The 22,510-nt window shown below is 44.6% G+C and overlaps 1 protein-coding gene across 1 annotated transcript in view; it reads left to right on the forward strand.

The window, feature by feature from the left end:
* Positions 1-6,430: 6,430 nt before the first annotated feature.
* The window catches only part of NPHP3 (nephrocystin 3), a gene marked incomplete at both ends in the record, with an annotated part of 38,750 nt that continues 22,670 nt past the window's right edge, over positions 6,431-22,510 (forward strand). Inside the window, 9 exons of the mRNA XM_080934213.1 lie at positions 6,431-6,811; positions 8,370-8,495; positions 9,418-9,568; positions 11,774-11,926; positions 12,798-12,931; positions 15,190-15,350; positions 20,204-20,360; positions 20,912-20,986; positions 21,621-21,794. Coding sequence (XP_080790339.1) covers positions 6,431-6,811; positions 8,370-8,495; positions 9,418-9,568; positions 11,774-11,926; positions 12,798-12,931; positions 15,190-15,350; positions 20,204-20,360; positions 20,912-20,986; positions 21,621-21,794 — 1,512 coding nt within the window. The remainder of the gene's footprint in view (positions 6,812-8,369; positions 8,496-9,417; positions 9,569-11,773; positions 11,927-12,797; positions 12,932-15,189; positions 15,351-20,203; positions 20,361-20,911; positions 20,987-21,620; positions 21,795-22,510) is intronic.

The following is a 22,510-nucleotide window of genomic DNA, read 5'->3' on the forward strand; positions in this document are numbered from 1 at the left end:
TTTGTTGAAGATCTGAGGGGATGTGGGAGGCAGGGAGTATTATACAGTGGTACCGCGTGGCTTGTCTCCTCCTTTTGGTACAGTGTTACCCTGTGGCTTTACAGTGGCACCCGTGGCATTTCCTTTACTCTTTTCTTCAGTCATCTCCCCGGGAGATTGAACATAGGTGAGGATGTGCCGAGGTCTAAGACGTTCCTAAGACTTATACAGGTTTAATATAGATATCTCCTCTCTCTTTCCCTCTCCCCATCCTCCTTTAGACAAGGTCTCCTGTAGGCCTATATTCACCTCTAGGATGTGAAATTATAGGTGGGTGCCACCACACCCGGTTTTTAGGGTGCTGGAGACCAAACATGCTAAGTAAGCACTCTACCAACCGAGTCCCAGCCCCAAATCAGCCCTTTCTGAAGAGTATCTACAACCAGAACCTAGGTTTACATTTATCTTTTATACTATGGGTAGTTATTCAGGCACTGAGAATACAATCTCCTGACAAGGTGGGCCTTATCAACAGCTCCCCAAAAAAGACATTTATCCTTATTTTTGACTTAATGGTTCCTTCAGTCAGGAGTTTGTTGTTGTTTTTGTTTTATTGTTTTTTGGATTTTTTTGGGGGGGGGTTGGTCTTCGATTCAGTTGCATGAGCTCCACTCATAACTATTTTGATTTAATAAACTTTATGTATGTTGAAAAATTCAAAAGTTTTAACCAGTGCCATGGATTATTCTAGAAGCCATCCAGTCTTAAGACATAATCTCTCCATATAAAGAATCAGCAAGCTCACCCCATGAGCTTAACACAGCCAGCCACGTGTGGCTGCACGTAAAGCCTTATCAGAATATAATCATGCTTTACTTTTGTGTATCTGCTCTGCTAAGGCCATTTCTGTGATATAATGTTAAAGCTTAATAATTACAGCAGAGACCATATGACCCTCAGGGTCACTTCTGGTCCTTTATAAAGAAATAGCTGGAACCCTGCTCTTGTCTGTTTCATAACTAACTGCAGAGTCGTGTTATTATTTTTGATGGGAACTAAGTACAACAACGTAATCAATCATTAGTGAATGGATCCTTTACTGTCCCCTTCGCAATTAGAAAGATGATCTTTTCTCAAACACACGATTTCCAGCCAAGTTGATTTTTCCCCTAAGTTGTGCTGCCACCTGCTGGTAGCAATATGAAATCACAGATCCTCTATTGTAATCAATTCCCTATAATAGAGACTTGCTTATGCATTTCTTACTAAGGAACTTCACTTGGTGGAAACAAGAAAGACTAAAATGATTAAACAGTCAGTTTTTCTAATTTTTTCTCCTCAAAGACTCAACTGTAGCATTTCCAGTCCATGGAGCACTTATTCCTAGGTGCTATGAATATTTGCAATGGCATGCCTGTTTTTAAGGTTCAAATGCAATGTTATTGAAGACATAGCACGCGTTGGAAATATAAAGGCAGACGGCAGAGATGAAACTATTAGTCTGCAGCCTTGACTCCCGATTCAATCTCCATAGATCTTTTAAGAGCCAGTGATGTATAGACCCCACTCCTTGGAGGTTCTGATCAAATGGGTCTTGGATGAAGTTTTCTCTTTTTTTGCCAAGTTCTCTAGGCGATTTTAATGAGCAGAAAGGCTAAGATGCCTATCCCTCAGCAGTGTGTCTCAAGTGATAGGACATATTCCAGCTGTCATGGCTGCCTGTTCTAAGCTTCAAGGCGATGCTGTGGGTGCCATCTGCGGACCATCCTATTAAAAGTGAGAAGGAATTAGGTCATTCCTACCCATGCTTTGTACGCAAACTCAATGGCGTTGAGGCTTTTAAGCAGGTGGCTATCACCTGGGAGTTAACTGAACATGAAGACTCGAGGGTTCAATCTCAGAAATATATCTTCATTTCTAAATAAGCACCCAAGTAATCCATTTATGATTTCTTCCTTCTTTCCTTTCCTTCTTTTTTCTTTTCCCTCTGGCTCCATATCCATCCCCTCCTCTCGCTCTCCCCCTTCTTTTTGTGTGTGTGGCAGTCTTACAATCTACTCAGTCTGGCCTAGAACTAATGGCAATCCTCCTGCCTCTGCCTCATCCCTCAGTGATGGGACTTTTGTCCTAAGCCACAACACCCAGCACCCAGCCGTCCCAAGTAATTTCAAAACTCAGACTCAGAGAAGCAGCTACAGTGTCATTTTCTCTGAGACATTCTGAAGAGCAGTTTTATTACTGTTTGCTAATTCCACACGCTACTCAAGTCAAATGGAAGCATTTTTTTTTCCTTCCTCGGGAGTGAGAAAGAATCTTCCCAAAAGGTAGTGGCTGAAAGGAAGAGCAATCTCATTGTATCCCTGAGTTCGTGTTTGCCAAGTGACAGTGCTTCCTGTGGGGTGTACCAAAGTCATTCGGCACCCAGATAATAAGTGGGCTGCTCAAAAAAGACCTTATCACACATGGCTAGGGAAAGAGTGGCTGGAGGGCCCTGCGGAGACTGTCACCTACACATGAACTCATCAGTGTGAGACTCTGTTCACAGGCTTCCAGAGAGTTCCAGGATACTCTAAAGGGAGCAGTCATTCTCTCAGGGACTCATCTTAGGAGGTGTCACAGTGTCACTTCTGCTGCAGATTACTGGTCAAGGCAGTGTCTGGGCTCACTCAGACCCAAGGCACGCAGTCATAAGCCTCATGTGACCCCATGAATACTCCCATAGGCTTCCCATCCCTGGGCCCCACACTCAATGGGCTGCCCTTTGGGGTTAACACTCTGATGCTGTTGCTTGAAATTCTTCATGAGTTTTGAACAAGGGCATTACACTCCTCTTTGACCCATGCTCCCACAAAGGCAGCCTCTCCTTGTCTCAAACTGTTATCTTTCGATGTTAAAAATGGTAGTGTCCAAGGCAGGTGTAGTGATATGTCTATAATCCAAGCTCTCTGGAAGTGTGGGGTGGAGGAAGTGAGGTAAAGTCTAGCCTGGGCTACAAAGTGGCGCCCTATCTCAAAAAGCCCCTCTCCTTTGAATTACACTATGGCATGCGTTTGTAAGTCAGGGAACAACTTTCAAGGGACCAGCTCTTTACCTCTAGGATGTGAGTCTCAAGGACTGAACTCGGATCACCAGTCTCAGCAGCAAAGGCCTTTGCCATTAATCTGTCCCCAAACCATCTATCTTTAACTGGTCACGGCCACCTGCAGAGATTTCACTCCTTCCCACTGCATCTCTCTGTGCCATGTTACACTTTCCAAAAGCAGACTAAGGTGGGTAGGCTCTGTTAAGCCACTACCCCATCATACTGGGTCCCTGCTGGCCCTGTGCATGTTCACCTTTGATCTTGCTCACTTGGATTGCCCTGGATTGACACTGATCAGTGCTTACCTCAGGTCAACATGCAGACTGACTGTGTGTGTAGTTCCTTGATGAGAAACACAGGGTCTTTGTCGTTGTCTCTACAGGTACAGAAATGCCCAGGGTCTTGGTAAACCTGGATTTGTGTCTGGAGCATCTACAAAGCCATTTGAAGGTTTTTAAAGATGATGGTGACAACCAGTCCAGTCCGTGAGCTCTGTGAGACTGTGACAGGTCTTTCTGGATTGTCATTTATTTGCACTGCTGTGATGCCCAGAAAAGATCCGGTAACAGGTGGTAGAGCCACAGCAACAACCAAATGGTTACCAGAAAGGAATCCCTCCTGGCTAGTAAAATGCTGTTTTACTTTTCTTGTTATTGTGACAAATGCCTGACAAATGTGTAACTTAAAGAAGCGAGGGAAGGGGGGAGGGAGGGAGGGAAGGAGGAAGGAAGGGAGAGAGGAAGATATTTGGCAGGAAATATGAGAATACCATCCCTCTCAGCAGGAAGGCTTTGTGGCCAGACTATGAGAAGGCTCCTCACATTTCATCCTTAGCCAGGAAACAGAGACAGAGGAACCCAGGTGGACCAGTTGCTTTCTCCTGTGTATTCATTCTGGGACCCCATCAAGTAAGATGGTAGTACCCACAGGAGGCTCAGAAGTTCAAGGTCATCGTTAGCTACAAAGAAAGGTTGAGACCAGTCTGCGCTATAGGAGACTTGTGTCTTGAAAAGGAGAGGAGGGGAGGGAAGGGGAGAGGAGGGGAGGGGAGGGGAGAGGAGGGGAGGGGAGGGGAGGAGAAGAGAGGAGAGAAGAGGAGAGGAGAGGAGAGGAGAGAAGAGAAGAGAAGAGGAGAGGAGATGAAAGAAAGGAGGGAAGGAAGGAAAATCTAGAGACTGGTCCTCAAATCTCTGAAGAAACAGACATCAGAAATTAGCAACTAGAAAGGCTTTGAGAAGGTAGAGCAGTTCTTTGGGTACTCAGGTAGAGCAAATGTTTCCTTTTAGAAATCTCATGGTACTAACTAGAGAAATCAATGTGTAATCCTTCAACTTAGATGAGTCCAAAGGCCAGAAGGATGTCTGATAGGTCAGAGAAAACATGTCCAGTTACTTTGATGGAAGAAGTTCGGGGTGTTTGTGGGGGTGGGGCGGGAGCTAGAATGGACCAGCATTCTCAGAGGTCTTTGGAGGAAAGGCCGTTTGCTTTGTGGTTGATGTGATGAGTGAAGGATTCGATGTCAGCTATGAAGATGCTGATGGCAGACCATTCTCGGCCACCAGTCTCCACCAGCTAGAGCGAGCAGATGACCGGCTTAAGTGTGAAGTCGTAGCTCCCGAATAACTTAGGACAACTCCACAGGGCCATCTCAGCTTCAAAAGTCCCTGCAGGGTTGGCTGAGGTCCGCTGGAAATGCTGCACAGCTCACACAGCTTCCCTGAGCTTGCTGCAGGTCCCTACCCAGCCTTCCCCGGTAGACACCTTACTTATCTACATCTCAGAGTAGGCTTTCCAAGAATCCCTATGATGCCTGTTGATGAGATAAAACTCTATAGCCAAGTGAGCCATCAAAGATTATCTTAGGACAGCCCAAGGAGGCTCTGCATGGGCAGATGTTTAAAATGACAGCTGGGAAAGGAGTAAACAAGAGCTAAAATAATATTATATCCCCCTTGGGCAAGAGAACTCCCAATAAGAAGGATGACGGCAGAGAGAGGATGACTGGCAATCGGAGAATTTTCAAGAATGCCTAAGAAGAAAAGGGCAAGTATAAAGATCAGCAGCACCCAGCTCACATCAGTGTGACTCAAAGCCACTCCTGACCTTTTTGTCTCCTCTAACCTGGGGTACCAATCTGGGACAGGTAGGAAGACAAGGAAGATCAAGGGCAACTTGGAACCGAATTTTAAAGATAGCAAGTGCTCCCTTCCTGTAAACCCTGTAATTAGAATTTCCTTCCGTCTAAAATAGGGTCCCCAGCGTCCTTAAACCTGAGCTTATTAAAGGGGAAGGGGGTTCAAGTAATGACGCTTCAAAGTTTTTTCCTGGCTGGCATTATTTATTACAAGCATTCTGAGAGACACACTAGGCACTAAACTGCCTCTAGAAAGGAGCCCCTTAGTCGGGAACCACAGAAACAGCTGCAAATGGGTGTGTGATCTAGTTCCAACTCAATAAAACTAAAGTTACGCAGAGGAAGCGGAATGTGTAGATTTAGGCCTAGTCTGGAACCTTCTCTTCTGGATGTCCTGAATCTAGCTCTTCTCCTAGTCCCGCCCAGCCCAGGTTGCCCAACTCAGTCCTGCGGCCTGTTGCTGCAAAGCAAGCTCTCAGGCCCGACAGCTGACAGCTCCATGATACCCATTTCTCTCTTCCTGACTCTCATTTCTTGCAACCCTACCTTGCCTAGCTCCTCTCTAGGTCTCATTCAGAAAAGCACACTTCACAGGTCTGGCCACAGCCCCTGAAACCTGGCTCCGCCCCCACTGGACTGCGCTTTTTCTTCCTGGGCCACGCCCCCTCTCGCTGTCCAACTAGGACCCCTCTCCGAGTTTCTGACTCTGATTCGCTCTTTTCTGCCCCCCCGCCACCCCTCCCGTGCTGCTGCCTTACGCCCCACATACCGGGTTACGCCCCCAAAACCTGGCCGGACACTCTGGACACTGCTCTTCTCACCTAGCCACGCCTCCTCTCGCTGCTACGTCCCACCCCCACGCTCCCAGCTTGTTCAGCCCCGAAAATATGGCTCCGCCCCTTCTCCAGGACGGCCACTCTTCTTTAACACCACGCTTCCTCTAGTTGCCACGTTACGCCCTTCTCCCAAACCGCCAGGCCCTGTTCACGTTCCGCTGTTTCTTCTCTCCAGACTCCGCCCTCTCCGATGCTGCACCACCACCACCACCACCACTTTGGCCTCGCCCCGAAGTCCTGGCCACGCCCCTGCCCCGACCCTGCTCCTGGCCACGCCCATCCCTGGGAGTTTTTTTTTTGTTTCTTGCTTCGCTCCGCCCCCCCGGCAGGCCCCGCCCTTCTGGCCCCGCCTTCTCCTGGCACCCAGCAGGCTCTCAGCCTCAACTGGCCGCGGGCATCATGGGCACAGCCTCGTCGCTGGTGAGCCCCGCTGGCGGGGAGGTGATCGAAGACACGTACGGGGCAGGCGGCGGCGAGGCCTGCGAGATCCCGGTGGAAGTGAAACCCAAGGCCCGCCTGCTGCGTAGCTCGTTCCGCAGGGGCGCCGGAGCCGGGCCCGGGTCCCTGCCTCGGGCGGCAGGGGGCGGCGGGCTGTTGGGCGCCAGCTTCAAGTCCACTGGCTCGTCTGTGCCCGAGCTAGAGTATGCGGCGGCCGAGTTTGAGCGGCTCAAGAAGGAGTATGAGATCTTCCGGGTCAGCAAGAACCAGGAGTTGCTGTCCATGGGCCGCCGAGAGGCCAAGCTGGACACCGAGAACAAGCGGCTGCGGGCGGAGCTGCAGGTAACGCGGGACCGAGCGCGCCGCAAGCGGGAGGTTCGGTGGAAACTGAGATCCAAAAGCACCGCTCAGCCGCTTGGTGGCACCACCATCCCACCCCAGCTACAAACCAAGTTGTTTTCTAAATTGCACAGAAGCTGCTCCTCCTTTATGAGAAATCGTTATCTGAACCTAAACTAATTTCTTATCAGCATCTTTCCCCGCCCCTTTCAGTTTCCGGTTCATTCATTAAGACGGGTTGAATCAACCCAAGTCCTGAAGCCATAAAGTTTCTCGGAGCAACTTCACACAACTCCTCCCCATTTAACGTATCTCCAAGATGGAGCTCTTGGCTCAGTTTCTTCACGAAGTTCTGCGGATTCTGGAGTTTAATGATATGATAGGGATTTTTCTGGAAACCGTCTGATTTCATCGTTTTTAAGTGTTGTGATTGAAAATCTTCCCCGAGAGTACTCAAACTCGCTTAGTTCATTTAGTTAATGGTCTCAACAATTACCGCAGTGCTGTTGTAGGCCTTATATAACAAATCGCCTTTAATTCATTCAGGTACTAGGTAAAAGCAGAATTTCTCAGAGCAAAAACTTGGGACTGTATGCTATGGGCTCAGAGCCTCGCTGATGATCATTTTTTTTATGCCTTTCTTTTCCGTGGGAGGGAACTCTGACAGCCCAAGAACTCCTAGCCGGTCGAAGTAAGACCAGCACAGATTTTTGTAAAAGAAGGCTCCTTCCTTCTAGTGCGGCTTCATTCCCACCGGCTACGAAGCCCTTCGTTGTGTGCTGTATTGTTATCTGGAAAGCTGTTCCTACCTGCCGCTCCCTGCTGACCTCACTTTCTACTGGGAGGCCAATGGGCTTGCCCCTAGAAAGTGGACTAGTGCGTTCCTTGTGTCTGATCGCATGTGTGTGAACCACTGCCCACTAAGAACTGTGTGAGATGGCAGGTAGAAGGGGGTAGCAGGATAAAGAGGCCAGTGCCGGGAGGACTGGCAGAGAGATGTCACAGACCAGCAATTCCAGTTCCTTGTGATCCCCGTTGTTCCTTTCTTACCTGCATAATCTTGAGACCCCGGCCACACACACATACACACACACTCGTTTCATTCAGTCATGTTGACATTTACTGGAGGTCTGACCGCAGGTCTAGACTGTGAATGGTTCTGGAGATCAGCAAAATGATTAATATGTAACACCAAGGAGCACAGAAAGCTTCATATGTACGTTCTTCAAGCTAAACCTTACAAACTGCATTTCTTATCCTCTTAGCATCCCGAGGCATAGAAAAATCCAGGAGCTGGTACAGAGTTTCAAAGAAAAAGCATTAACCGTTGAAAGCTCTTTTCTGAAGAACCTGTTGACTAGGATTCAATGATGTTTTTGCTTCTATTTTGCTTGAAATAATTGATGACATAGAAGTGCTTGATAATCAATAAAATAGTGAGTAGAGAGGGTGGAGATCCCAACATATGTAGACATATGTAAACATGTATGTAAGAATTTAAGATACAAGATACGAATGAAAGGCTGTTTTTGTTAGGAAATAACAAGGTACATCACTGCAGGCACTTCAGAAAACTTACCAGAAGATACTTCGGGAAAAAGAGGGTGCCTTGGAAGCAAAATACCAAGCCATGGAGAGAGCAGTCACATTTGAACATGACAGAGACAGAGTTAAAAGACAATTCAAGGTAAATTCTTGGTATTTCTACCTCCTCCCCAAGTGACATAGATTAAAAGATAATTTTTAAAAGTTAATTTGAGCCAGGTGTAGTGGCATACACCTTTAAGCCCAGGACTCTGGATGCAGAGGCAGAGGCAGACAGATCTCTGTGAGTTCGAGGCCAGCCTTGTTTACGTAGTGAGTTCCAGGACAGTCAGAAACCCTGACTATCACGTGGAACATAGATAAATTGAGTAACAGCAGTGAAGGTGTTAGAGCTGGAGAAGAAAGCAGTCCGTGTTTTCAGTTAGGTGGTGTTTATTCGATACAGAGATGCAAAAGTGAACATTTTAGTTGAGATATTGAAAGATGAAAGGCTGAGTTTGTTTTTTAAGTTTTATTTGTGTGTGTGTGTGTGTGTGTGTGTAAGCACACATGAATGCAGTGTGCCTGTGGAGGCCAGACTTATAGGATCCCTTGGAGTAGGAGTTACAAGTCATGGTGAACTGCTTGAGATGAATGCTAGGAATCAGACTCAGGTTTTCTGCAGGAGCTGTGTGTGCTCTTGACCACTGTACCATCTCTCCAGCCTCCAAGAATGTGGGGGGTTTTGGTTTGTTTGGGTTTTCTTTTTGTTTTGGTTTTGGTTTGGTTTGGTTTTTTGATGAGATGAACTGTTTGGAAATGCTTGGGGATATTTTGTTTGGTATTTGGTATGAGGGAAACCAATATGTTACACACCCATGCTGTCAGACTTCTGGCCGGTTCCATTGCGGACAATGAAATGAAGGTCTGGAGAAGTCTTGCTGTTACAAATGAGGAGACTGAGAACCAAATGGACATTAACTTTATGAATAAGTGTTCCCCCACCACCACCCTGTAAACTTGGTGGCATGACTTTGTGGTTATGGGGAAAAAAAGTTTCAAAATTAAATTCTACCTTTGGAAAGATTTTTAGGGAGACCAAAGAAAACGAGATCCAGGACTTACTGAGGGCCAAGCGAGATCTGGAGAGCCGACTTCAGAGGCTGCAGGCTCAGGGGGTCCAAGTGTTTGACCCCGGGGAGTCTGACTCGGATGACAACGGCACAGATGTCACCGGTGAGCTCCATGTCCACTTCCCACAGAGCTGTACTGATGCTCAGGGCACTCTCTGTGTTCAGGGTTAGTGCTTACTCTGCTCTTACGAATAGGGGAGGCCTTTCCGTGTCTCTCAGATCTCGGGGTCTCCTCTCCTTCAAGTGTATGATGTCAGGAGCTATGTTTTCTCTTGTCATTGTCTTGTGCCATCCATCCTAGCCCACAGTGTGTGTGCATGCCCAACCCACCACTGCAAGGATGTCACAGCAGCAAGAGCATGAGGCAGCTGATCCCACAGCCTTCACAGTCAGGAGACAGAGTGAAGGATCCCGTGCTCGGCTTGCTTCCTCCTCTCCATACAGTTTGGGCCCCAAAACGTGTGGTGAAACAGGCCACTTTTAGGGTGGGTCTTGCCACCTTAACTAACCTAATCTAGACAATCCCTGTCAATTTAACCATCAAGATTAACCTGCAAGGTGGCCACAGGGTGAGAGACACCCAAGCCTGATGACCCGAGTTCTATCCTGGGCCCCGACAAAGCTGCAGGAGATGGCTGATTCCTAAAGCTATCCTCTGACCTCCACATACGGGCAATGGGTGGTCCATGCCTACACGACGCATGCATGCACACATGCCCAGACATTTGGAAACTATGTTTTTTTTAATAGCATAACAGGTAGACACTTTGCTTTCCCTGAAGGCACAACCTGAAGTACAGTCACCTCTGCTCAAATGTCTCTGGCCAAAGCTGAACCTAGAGTGGAAATTAAAATCAATAGCCAGGCAGACGTGTGTCAGCTGAAGCGGGAAGGGGAGCTAGGCATCATGGGATTGTTTTCTCCACAGACTGTTTCTCATGTGGTGATGTAGCTCTTTACAATACATGCATTTTGGTCTCACCCTTTCCAATGCAGTTCCATGAGTCACTCAAAAGTTTTGGTTTTATTATGAGCATATAAAACATTTTTCTATCAATACAAAGGCAATAAAAAAAATCACAGTATTGAAGGCATTTCCCATGTTTCAAGAAAAAAGTCAACTGTGATAAATGTGAGATAAAGGCAACACTCCTTGTAGCTTATAAGGAGAAAATGCTGTGGTCCTCCTATTTATAAGGGTTGCCTCATAGTCTTACAACGTGATGTATTTGGGAGTAAGATACAGGAACTGGTAGTTCCTTTCTCCTTTTCATTCTATTCCCGTTGCATTGTGGTCAGCATCCTGGGACTCTTGCTACTAACTTTTGAGAAAAAGATGCAGTGATTCCAAGAGCAACTGCGAAGTGCCTCCTGCTGCCACAGAGGAAGACTGGTTGCTTCTTTTTTTGATTGTTCAGATGTACAGTGTGTCAAAGCTACTGCAGTTGTCTTGGCTAGTTAACAAAAACAAGTTAATGCTCCCTTTCTGGTCTTTCTCCTTGGTACTGATTTAAACCTGAAGGATACAAGGTTTCAGTGCTCTGTTGACAGTCTACCTTCAGAGTCCCTTCCTAAACTGGGCAGAATGGCAGCCCTGTTAATCTCTGCAACCAGGAGGCAAAGGCCGGTAGATGTCTGTGTGTTTGAGGCCAGCATAGTCTACACAGTGAGTTACAGGACAGCCATGGCTAAGTCTTATAAAACAAACAAAAAAAAAAAGCTCCTTCACATTTTAACTGATGTATAAATGCCCAATAGCAAGTAGATTTTTACAATAGTGTATGGTGTCTTTCTAGTCCCTCATTTTGATTTTTTAATTATACTTATTAATTATTTTCTGTATATGTATGTGTATGTATGTGGGTAGGAGTGTGTGTGATGTGTGTGTAGATCAGAAGATAATCTGGGAGAAGCAATTCTCTCCTTCTACCCATTGTACTCCAGGGCTCCAGAGATTGGACTCAGGCAGATCCTGAGGTTTGGTAGCAACAAGCCCCTTTACATACTAGCCATGTTGCTGGTCCTAAACTGCCTTTCACTAAAATCTCTTTGTTTCTTAAATTCCTTTTTCTTTTCCTTTTTCCTAGTTTCCTTTGATTTTGAGATGATGGCCAAAATTGTGTTAACCAGAGCAGGAGTGCTCTGCCGAAAGTCAGTGCCAAAATGCTTTGAAAACCATTACGTCATGGCTTATTATGTTTATACATAGTGTATCTGAACATGAGAAACCCCATTTCACAGATGTGGAGAGTTTTTAAACATTCGGTAACTTGGTTTTAATCAAACTCCAATTCCTTGTTGCACACAGCTGCCGGAACCCAGTGTGACTACTGGGCCAGCAGAGCCCCGGGCAGCGAGCATTCCATAGGCAGCATGCTCCAGTTTCAGCAGTCCTTCAGAGGCCCCGAGTTCGCCCACAGTTCTATAGATGTGGAAGGACCCTTTGCAAACATCAACCGAGGTAACCAATCCCTTGCCTGATCCTTGTGACTGTTTGTGTTCTGGAATCACACTAACAACAGAACATGACACTAGTGTTCGGGCAGGTTCCACTGGCAAGCCAGCTCGCACAGAGGCAGTGACTGACCACGCTGAGGTTACCATGGTCCCCCTGCCATCCTGGCAACCCAGGTTAGATCAAGTAGCTGCTCTGCAGGTGCTTTGGTTGAGCCACAGGGATACAATGTAGCCTAACTGATCTTACTGAAAGGGCATGCTAAAACAAAATACTAAAGGACTTGTTAGGTCAAGGAAAAAGTGTGTCTTTCATGTTAGCATTATCCAGTGCTCCCAAAGCCCTGACTGTGCGGAACTGCACAATCACTGCAGCCCCAAAACTTGTCAGTAGCTCTGCTCTAATTCCTTAAAACAGGAAAATCGTTTCACTGGACCAAGGTGAATCATTTTTATATTGTGATCTTGATTGCCAGATAGTTCACAATTCTTCCTTCTGACTCGAGAGCCTAAAACCGCTTTTCATTTTACATTCTTCTCCAACTCTTTGTACCTCAGGGGATACCAGAGGGAGAAGGCAAGATAACGGTCGCCTTGGGAGCCCAGACTCCCTGCAAAGAGCAGAACAAAACAGAGTCAGGGCCCCTACTCTGGGGATCCCTTGTTCTCCAGGGGAGACCACTAGTAGCATTCAATTGCCTTGAATCCCAAAGGAGAACATGATGTTAGAAATTAATTACCTTCTAATGTGTTCTTCTAGCTTTGACTGTCTGTGTCTGTTAAGGTCCCCGCCACCACCCCCCCAGACTCACTTGGAATTATTTTGTCAGTTTTATTCTGGTGTAGTTCTTGTGAATTTGTGGGAATTTTACTTACAGATGACTGGGACACTGCGGTGGCTGGTCTATTACAGGCCACGCCCTTGTTCTCCCATTCCCTGTGGAGTCACCCAGTCAGATGTTACCTCATCTATACAGATGAAACCCAGCCCGACATGGAACTCTTCCTCAAGGTGAGAACATTCAGAAAGTGTATATTCACTCACTGAAAGCACAAGGCCTGTGGCTGGAAAGACCATTCAGGAGATATGAGCTCTGGCTGCTCTTGCAGGGGACCCAGGTTTGTTCCCCAGCACCCATATGCTGGCTCACAATGGCTGTAATTCCTATTCCAGGGGATTAGATGCCCTTTTCTATGCTCTTCAGGCATCCAAGCATGCATAGAGCACACGTGCATGCATGCAGGCAAAACACCCACAAGCCTACAGTAAAAATAAGTGAGTCGGTTTTTAAGAAAGACAGGAAAGGAAGTAGAGGTGAGCAGTAGGGGTGGCATACATCTGTAGTCCTAGCACTCAGAACACAGAGACAAGAGGACTATGCTGAGTTTGAGGCTAGCCTGGACTACAGAGTGAGAACCTATCTCAAAACCAACAAAAATACAAGTTAGGATTATAGTCAGACTGTAATTGCATTTAAACTAAGTAGCCTGCTATGTGTGAGATTATCCATTCTTAAAAAAAGAAAACATCGGGCTTTTCTTATGACACGGTTTGGGCCAGTATTCATGTGTGGAAGGGCAGGCACCATGTTAAAACTCTTAGTTTTTGTTTAACTTTGGGCTGAAACAAGGACGGGGCTACGGTGTGATGATGCGACAGCGTATTGGGATTTTATGCCTTTTTTTCTCTTCTAATTAATTTTATACCTGAAATACATCATTAAGATTCCACACCTTTAATGCGGCACTCAGGAGGCAGAGACAGGCAGATCTCTGTGAGTTTGAGGCCAGCCTGATCTACACAGTGAGTTCCAGGACAGACAGACTGTTTATTACACCTGTCGTGAAAAAGTAGAAACTATAGCTAAAAATTTACATAGTAAAATGGCCTTTTCATATTTCATTAACTATTCTCTACAAGGTGTGAGTCTTTCATTAGCTGGGCCTGAATTAATTGCTGTCTTTAAATCTATTTCAGATAATGCCCAAGTTTAATCCTTATCACTATGAGCTTCTCAAGGTATCCCAGGGAGTTGTTCTAAAGCCTGTGGCCACTCTGGCTTGCTGCCTGGTTTCATGTGGCCGAGAGCTAGGATTTGTCTTATATTTTAAATTGTTGGGAAGAGACTTTTATTAAGTGACAATCATATGAAATCCACACTTTATTATCTATTTTTAAGAAGTGTTATTGGAACACACCCAGGCTGTGTATGTGCTCACGACACAGAGAGAGACTAAGAGAGAGAGAGAGATGGATTGATCGATTGATCGATTGATCGACCGATCGACCGATCTATTGCTGTGCTACAAAAAGAGTTAATTGGGACAGAAATAAAAAATATTTAAAAAACCTCTGTTGAAACAGTTGCATTATTAAACATTATTATTTTTGTAAAAATATTTTGCCACCTAACCTCTTGTAGGAGAAATCTGTATTCCATTAATGTCTCAAGTGAACTTTAAATGTATCTGCCTGTCCCAGGAGAAACCTGCTGAATTCAGTTCACAAATTGTTAATAGATTTATTTAGTGTTCCCTTGTAATGTTATTCAATCTTGGTAAGATATTAAAATATTTTAAATCTCAAAGATTCCATCTAGTAATTGGACATAGGTTACTCCCAAACAGCAGTTGGAGGCTTCCCTAACTAATTGCTTGCATAAAAACCATCATTATTTATCATACTTTATCATAAACCAACATTTTTTATTAAGATTTTTAAATTTTTTATGTTTCTAGAAATGAAATCTAAGGCTTTTCATTTGCTAGGTAAGCCCACTCTCGTGGAAGCTATGTTTCCTAGCTCAAAGCACTATATGCCTCATACACATGCTTGTATACACACACACACACACACACACACACACACACACACACACACACACGAGGTAGGGGAGAGAGAGAGGGAGAGAGAGGGAGGGCAGGAGGGAGGGAGACATACTAGGATCCTTTAAAACAAGAAAACAAATTATTCAGGATAAAAATAACCAAGAAATACGAAATCAAACTAACCCTAATACTTTCTTCTGTTGTTTAGTTATGAAATAAATCATCTTCTGAGCTAGACAATGACCTACTTGTTCAGTTATTATTTTTGTTCCACAGAGAAATTTACTTTTTCCCTATAAGATTTTCTTTAAAATGTGATCATTTTACCTTTCTGTACTAGAGTACCGCTATCGAGGCTGTCCTAACGTACATCTAAGTGATGAGATCCCCTCTACCTTTAGCTAACTACATCATGCTCTTCTATGTTTTCATTCATTTTAGGACCATTCACCTAAGCTTAAAAGGATGTGCGAGACAATGGGATATTTCTTCCATGCTGTTTATTTTCCAATAGATGTTGAGAATCAGTACCTCACTGTAAGAAGATGGGAAATTGAGAAGAGTTCTTTAGTTATTTTATTCCTTCACTCAACATTACCAAGGTAAACCAAAAAAGATTTCTAATTTATCATTCATATCACTGTAAAGAGATTACTAACAAACCTCAAAGACAAGTCCTAATTCCATTCTCATAGTTCAAAACAGTGTGTGAAATCTAGTAAATTTCTTAGCAACCTCACACCCAAAAAGAAATGTAAAGTTTTATTCCATCAGACCTTTCCGCATCATTAATATAAAGACTATTTTAGTCAGCAGTTGGAAAATAGTGACCCAGAGCTAAATGCTGCCAGGTATCAGCTTTTTGTAAATAAAGTTTTATTGGAACATGTAGTGACACTTTTGAGAATTTGGAGGTTTTGGTTTCTTCAAAACAGGGTAACATTATAAGACTATGCTTTTGTTTAACCCCAGGTGTAGGAATGTGGGCTGTTTAAGACTGTCCACAACAGCTGAATGTGACTTCCCTGCTTCTCTAGCAGAATCGTAGTTTTGCCAGCTGCAGATAGTTTCTACAACTGTGTAACATCTGGAATTCTGGGTACTTCTCAGATGGTGTATAAATGCTAGGGTGCCAGGAGAAGGGGTGGATGGTTCCTGGTTGTTTAAGGAGGTTGTTTGCAGTTTGTTAGTAGCTGTAGTCAAGGAAGAAACAAAAGAAGTTAGATTCAGGGATTTTCCTAATTCCTCTCCATTCTATCCTGTTTCTCTCCTGTCGTGTGTGTGTGTGTGTGTGTGTGTGTGTGTGTGTGTGTGTGTGTTTATACAAGGGTGGGGGATGGGAGAGGGGATGGAAAAGAGAAGAACCTACAAAGTAGCAAAGACCCAGCTACAGAATAATAGTTACATAGAAACATTCATTGATTTCTGTAACTGTTTTTAGCAGCTGCTTTCATACTGTAACAGCATAATGGAGTATTTACAACAGAAACCCTGTATCCTACAATAGCCCAGAATGTTTATTGTCTGACTTTACAGAGTAAAGCTGGGGCTTCTCATTTCAGTCCACAGTAACCCTCATTGTTTTCTTTCTTTGGATACAATTTGAGAGCAGTGAAGTTTCAATTGGAATATAACTATGTTAATGTATCTTACCTACTGGGTTTTTAATCAATCAAAAATACATAGTGTAGATATAAAGACAAAAATGGTCATCATGGGAGGTTAGCTATTCTATAGAGACATGTTGACTGGATTAAGCCCTTACAAAGATTAGTTGCCTTTGAGTGGGGCCCAGCTATGACTGCTAAATTGTATGCAGAAGCGTAAGATCTCCAGGTCTACCACATTCACTACAATAAACCCTATCCTTGGTCCTTAAGGCTCTGCCTTATAGTTGGGCCAAACTCATGCTTAGAGTCTCAACTGCTCATAAGCTGAGGCAGAGGATTGCAAGTTGCAGTCCAGCCCAGACAATTTAGCAAGATCCTGTCTCAAAATGAAAAACCAAGGATTGGGTATGTCTCAGTTAGTACGGAACTTTCCTAGCACACACAAGTGCCAGGGTCCAGCCCTGACATTCAAGTACCTGGAGAAAGCAGTGATGGGCAGAGGTAAAAACTGATGGCTTTTAGCAAGTTAAGTCTCTCTTGCTATTCAGGGGTCTAAAGGTGCTGGCTTCTAGCATTTAACTCCTTCCTGCTGATAGAAATAGGGGAAAAGGAACTTAGTTACTTGAGTTCTTTTTTCTTTGACTCAGGGACCTCTCACTGGCTAGGCTACAGGCTCAAAGTTCGTTAACTCTTTGTGAGTCAGAGAGAAAAGGAAAGAAAACAGAGAAAGTAAATAAGTAAGTCAGGCACCCACACAGACACACTCACAGTGGATGAAGCAGAAAAGGGTTACACTTCCACTTCGTTGTGGTTCTTAGTTTTTATACCTTCTCAGGATAATTGATAAATGAGTTTTTTAAGCATTACATATCATACATTTATAGTAAGTTTAAGGCAACAATTCAAGTGATAGGTTAATAAGGCTTAAGTAGTTACGACAGAATTGTGTATGTCCTTCTATTTAGGCTAGTACCTGACTAAACATTCATTGTGTATTTGTTTGACTTCACAAGTTCATTATAAGTTTAAAGCAATAGTTTTTATGTCACAAGTGAGCATGGCTTTGTCAAAAGACCAAGTATTCACCTTGTGTCTTGTTATTTTGAAGTCTTGTATAAACTAGTCCATCATTTATTTTCCAAACTTGCACCTACAGTAAATTGCCCATTCCCAGTTTAAGACCTGTAATTACCAGAGAATGGCCTCATTCCTGTCCTAGAAGGAATGTTTTCCTTGATTGTAAATTTGTTCCAAGCCTGTTTTCTTTTCCTAGTGAAATTAGCCAGTGACACATGAAGGTTTACAGAGCTCTATTTGCAGCTTTTATTCTATAGACAGCTTGAAACTACTTGTATCAATGTAGGAATTCTATACATTTATTATCAGGAATTATGAAATCATCAATTCATATAAACAGCATTACTCCATGAAAATACATCTTCATATTTATTCTGCAGGAAATCTGCCCAATAGGGTAGGTTGATGGCCAGGAATTATTAGACGATGTAAAGGTGCCAGGAAAGGAATGTCAGCAGCAAGATGCAATTCTGGGATAATGTCTCTGAGGACCCTGCATCTCAGAGCTCACCCATGGCAGCCATCTCCAGAAAACTCCCTTGCTTCCCATAGCCTTTCCTAGATGGTTTCTGACACCCAAGATTCTGGGATTAGTCCCCAGCAACACACAAAAACAGGCATAGTGATGAATGCCTGCATTTCCAGCATTCAGAAAGTAAAGGCTAAAAAGATGAAGAGATTGAGGATAAAACTCAAAGGTAGAGAAATTACCTAATGTGCATGAAGCCTTAGATTCAGTGACCAGTTACACATATATACACACAACACACACACACCCATTCACACACACAACACACATGCACCACATAACACACACACTCACATACATAAACTCATTCACACATACATATATACATACATACATACATACATACATACATACATACATACATACATGCTCACACCAGAAATACATACATACACACACACTCTCACAAGACATACACACCACTTATTCTCACACACATTCCACATAAACACACACACACATTATGCTTACACATATGCACCACAGCACACACAAACACACACACAAGAGAAAGAAGAAAAGGTGGAACCACAGACTGCCTAGTGGCTGGGTCAATAAAGCTAGCAGAGGCTGCTTCCTCAGAGTGTGTTTACAATGCCCTTCAACTGGTTGCCTTCAGCTGAGTCTCCTTTCTCTACCTTTCTCTCCTCTCCTTAGTATTCATTAAAGATGTATCATTTTTTAAAAGATTTATTTATTTATTTTATGTGAGCACACTGTAGCTGTCCTCAGACACACCAGAAGAGGGCATCAGATCCCATTACAGATGGTTGTGAGCCACCATGTGGTTGCTGAAAATTGAACTCAGGACCTCTGGAAGAGCAGTCAGTGCTCTTAACCAGTGAGCCATCTCTGCAGCCCCAATATGTATCATTTTTAATACCTAGTGTTACTTGGCCGTATCTTATGTTACTTAGTAATACACATCCTTTATTGTTAAATTTTTTTTAATTCTTATTTTTGATCCCTGAAGCCATCTTGCTTTTCTCTGCATCTTCAAGACGGCCACTTGTTAGTATGACACTGTTCGTAAGCTTATGCTGTTTTAAGTTCATTTTTGTCTTCCTGATTTTAAACTCAGGTCTCCCTCTAACTCATTTCCAGTTGTTCGTCTCTCCACTTCAAGTAAATTTTTGTTCTTCTTAAAGAATCAGAATTTTACTCTCTTGCATTTGTCTCGGCTTTGTTTTGGTTGGGAGCACAGGTGTGTGCCTCTCCACTGTCTCTCACCAGAGCGGGGTGCAGAGGACAGGTCACTTCTGACATTTCATCCAGAGGTGCTCTGTAAGGTACAGATTTGACTTCATCCCTTTGGCAGTCACGGTTTACAGTGAAGGATAGGAAAAGGAACACCAGATAGGAATCCTCCAAATAATGGGCTCGGCTCACCCCCTTCACCAGGCCTCCAACAGTGCTTATACAGCCAGGGTCACCAAGAACGCTTGGTCCTGAGGAGAGGGGAAGGCTGGCTGACACCTGGCATCAGAGAGGCGTCTGCCACCGGTTTGCTGCAGTATGCCATCCAGCCTTCTCAAGAAACAGCTCCGCTGGAGGAGTCTTCAGTGCCCAGAGTAATTGTATCCCCTTCTAGCACACCTTGGGACCTGTTCTTGGGTTTGTTCAGCTCTTTTAGCCAGATCACCTATAAGTCACCTCACAGAAATGTGGGAGCTCTCCGTCCATGGCTGATCTGCTTCCATTGTTCCTCAGCTTCTAAGTTTCAGCTCCTTCCACTTCACAAAGTAGTATCTCCTCTACCAACTGTGTGGCCTGTCACTTCAACCCTCTAACTGCATCCTCCAAAGCAGGTCAGCCCACCATCTGGCCTCTAGCCTGACTTCAGCAATTACCTGCTAGTGGCCTATTCGTTTCACCTGTACCGTCTGCTTTTCTTCCACCAGAGTATTTGACCCAGATCCCTGAACCTACATAGAAGTTGGGTGCTGCTAGGAATATCTGTAATTTCAGCACAGAGGAAGGAGAGACAGGCAGAAGGATCCCTGGGTTTGTGGTCAGCCAGGCTAGCTGACTTAGTGAGCTCTGGGAGAGACTGGGGAAGACATTTGACCCCAACCTCTGGACACAAACACGGGCACATATATTTTTTGGAAAGCTTTTCTTCCTGGTTAGCTCGGCCCTTGTCACGGTGGTAAAAGCCCGTTTGAGCACTTAGGCTGGTCACCTAAGTCTCTGCTGCCACAGTGCTCTGTAGCCCATAAAATGACAATTTCTCATCTAGTTTTTTACTGGAAGACTGTGAAGAAGCCTTTCTGCAAAACCCAGAAGGGAAACCAAGATTAATCTACCACCGTGTGGAGGACGGAAAAGCCACTTCCGATTCCGTCCAACAGTTACTGGATCAAGTGTCTAACCTCAGCAAGACCACTAAAGCCAAGGTAAGACACAGAGGAAATGTCAGAGGGCACGCATGACAGACATGAGACCAGAGCCGGGAGGGGGATGGGAATGGGAAAGGAAGTCAGGGCGTCTGCAGAGAAGGGACATTCAGGAGGGGTGGCCCAATGAAATCAAGCCTGAAAACCCTCTGGGATTTTTTTAAGGACTTTTCCTTTGGAGTGAGGTATGTTTGTCTTTGAGCAGAATGGCAAGGACCGGTGTGGATCCTGTCAGTGATTTGCTTGGTGTTGTATGAGAAATAGAGTGGTCGGGAGGGTAGAGGTCTGAGACCTGGTGTGGACATCTAGATGAGAAATACTGGGAGACATACACACACACACACACACACACACACACACACACACTGTTCACACTGAATCCCTGCCAGACCGGAGGCAAGTTTCAGTTTCCTCTTCTGAACAAGTTGACAGTATAGTATCTGTTTTAAGGAGCTCGCTGGGATAAAAAGTCACAATGTTAAAAGGCTCCCTCCTGATGCTGATGCTGCTCTTCCGTGTTTCCTTCTTACTTCTGAACCTTTTTCTCCTAGATCATCGAACACTCAGGAGACCCTTCAGAGGGAGTGTATAAGATTTACATGGGTGTGGAAAGGATTATTAAACAGGTAAAATTGCATTTTTCTGTAAGTTTTCATCTAAAACAACCTCATGGTAATTATTAAAAAAAAAAATAAACAAAAAGACAAGTGTTCCAGACAGAAGTACTCGTGTGTCATTTTTGGGAACAGTATCCCAGGAAAGCGCCATCGTCCTGTTGGGAATTGTTACTGGAATGAGAACCTGGTGTTGTCAGGATCTGCCTCGCCATGCTGGACCTCAACCCCTGTTAGGTGTGAAGTGTACTGAAAACACAAAACTCCAGAGGAGGCAGTTGAGGACAAATGTACATTTTACTCCACAAAGAGGCTTTGTGTGTTCTTTGTGTACTTGGGATTTTTATATATTTGAGACGTTCCCTGCCTTGCTGTTCCTAACAGCAGCAGAGAGGGCAAAAGCAACTTTCAGGGGAACGGAAACATGGTCCATGGAGGCATCTGGAGCTGGATTCTTTGAAATCTCAAGCATGTATGCTTCCCATAGCTGCCTGAGATTATTTTTATGCAAAGAAATCATTTCAGAATTGGGTCAGCAAAAATACCAATAGCTAAAGTCAAAAGACAGAGAACACCCTGCAAGCTGGCCCCCGTTTCAAGATCTCCGAATTTCACTCGCTTTCTGGTACTTGTTCTTTGTACTTAGGACATCCTTGGCCTCGAGAACACAGATGTGGAGGTGAAGGATGGGGGCAGTGAGGATTCCACTCCAGAAGAAGATGATTTTGGGGATGTTCTGTGGGACGTACATGATGAGCAAGAACAGATGGAAGCCTTCCAGCAGGCTTCTAACTCCGCCCATGAACTGGGATTTGAGAAGGTAAACTTCTGAGCCCTCTGTCCAGCAAAATTCAGAGGCTTGCTGGGGGGACGGCACAGCTGATAAAGAAAGCTCTTGTCAAGTATGAAGACCCATGTTCAGATCCGTAGCATCCATGTGAAAAATATAAAGAGGGAGCTCCCTTCTGTAGCCCCAGTGTGTGGGGTGGGCAGAGGCGCGGGCAGATTCCTGCAGCTCATTGGTCAGTCAGCCTAGCCAATCAGTGAACCTGAGCTGAAGGAGAGGCCCCGCCTCCAAAAATGCGGTGGATGGTATTAGCGAAGACACCAGATGGGAATTTATGACCTCTACATGCAAGTGCACACACACCTGCATAAACCCACATACACCACACACACACACCATTAAAATTAACAATAATAATAATAATAATAATAATAAGCTACAGCTTAAAGGTTGTCCAATGCTAAAGCTTTCACCTGAGCATCTTTGGATTTGTGGCTGTGTTATCTGCTCTCGAGGCGGAATGACCCACATCGAGATGCGCTTCAATTTGTGTCATAGGAAGACGATGTGACGTTGACATACCTTTGTGAACACCAATTATTTTTATTGATGATGGATTCATGAGCTATGCACGTGGTCTGCTACCACCCGCAGCTCACCCAGATCAGGCCAGGAAATGTGAAGATAGTCAAGACCAGGCTCTCGGGCTCTTAAATGAATATACAAACCAGTTTTTAAATGTGTTTGGC

Source organism: Micromys minutus, assembly GCF_963924665.1.
Source record: "Micromys minutus genome assembly, chromosome: 21".
NCBI classification, from domain to species: Eukaryota; Metazoa; Chordata; class Mammalia; order Rodentia; family Muridae; genus Micromys; species Micromys minutus.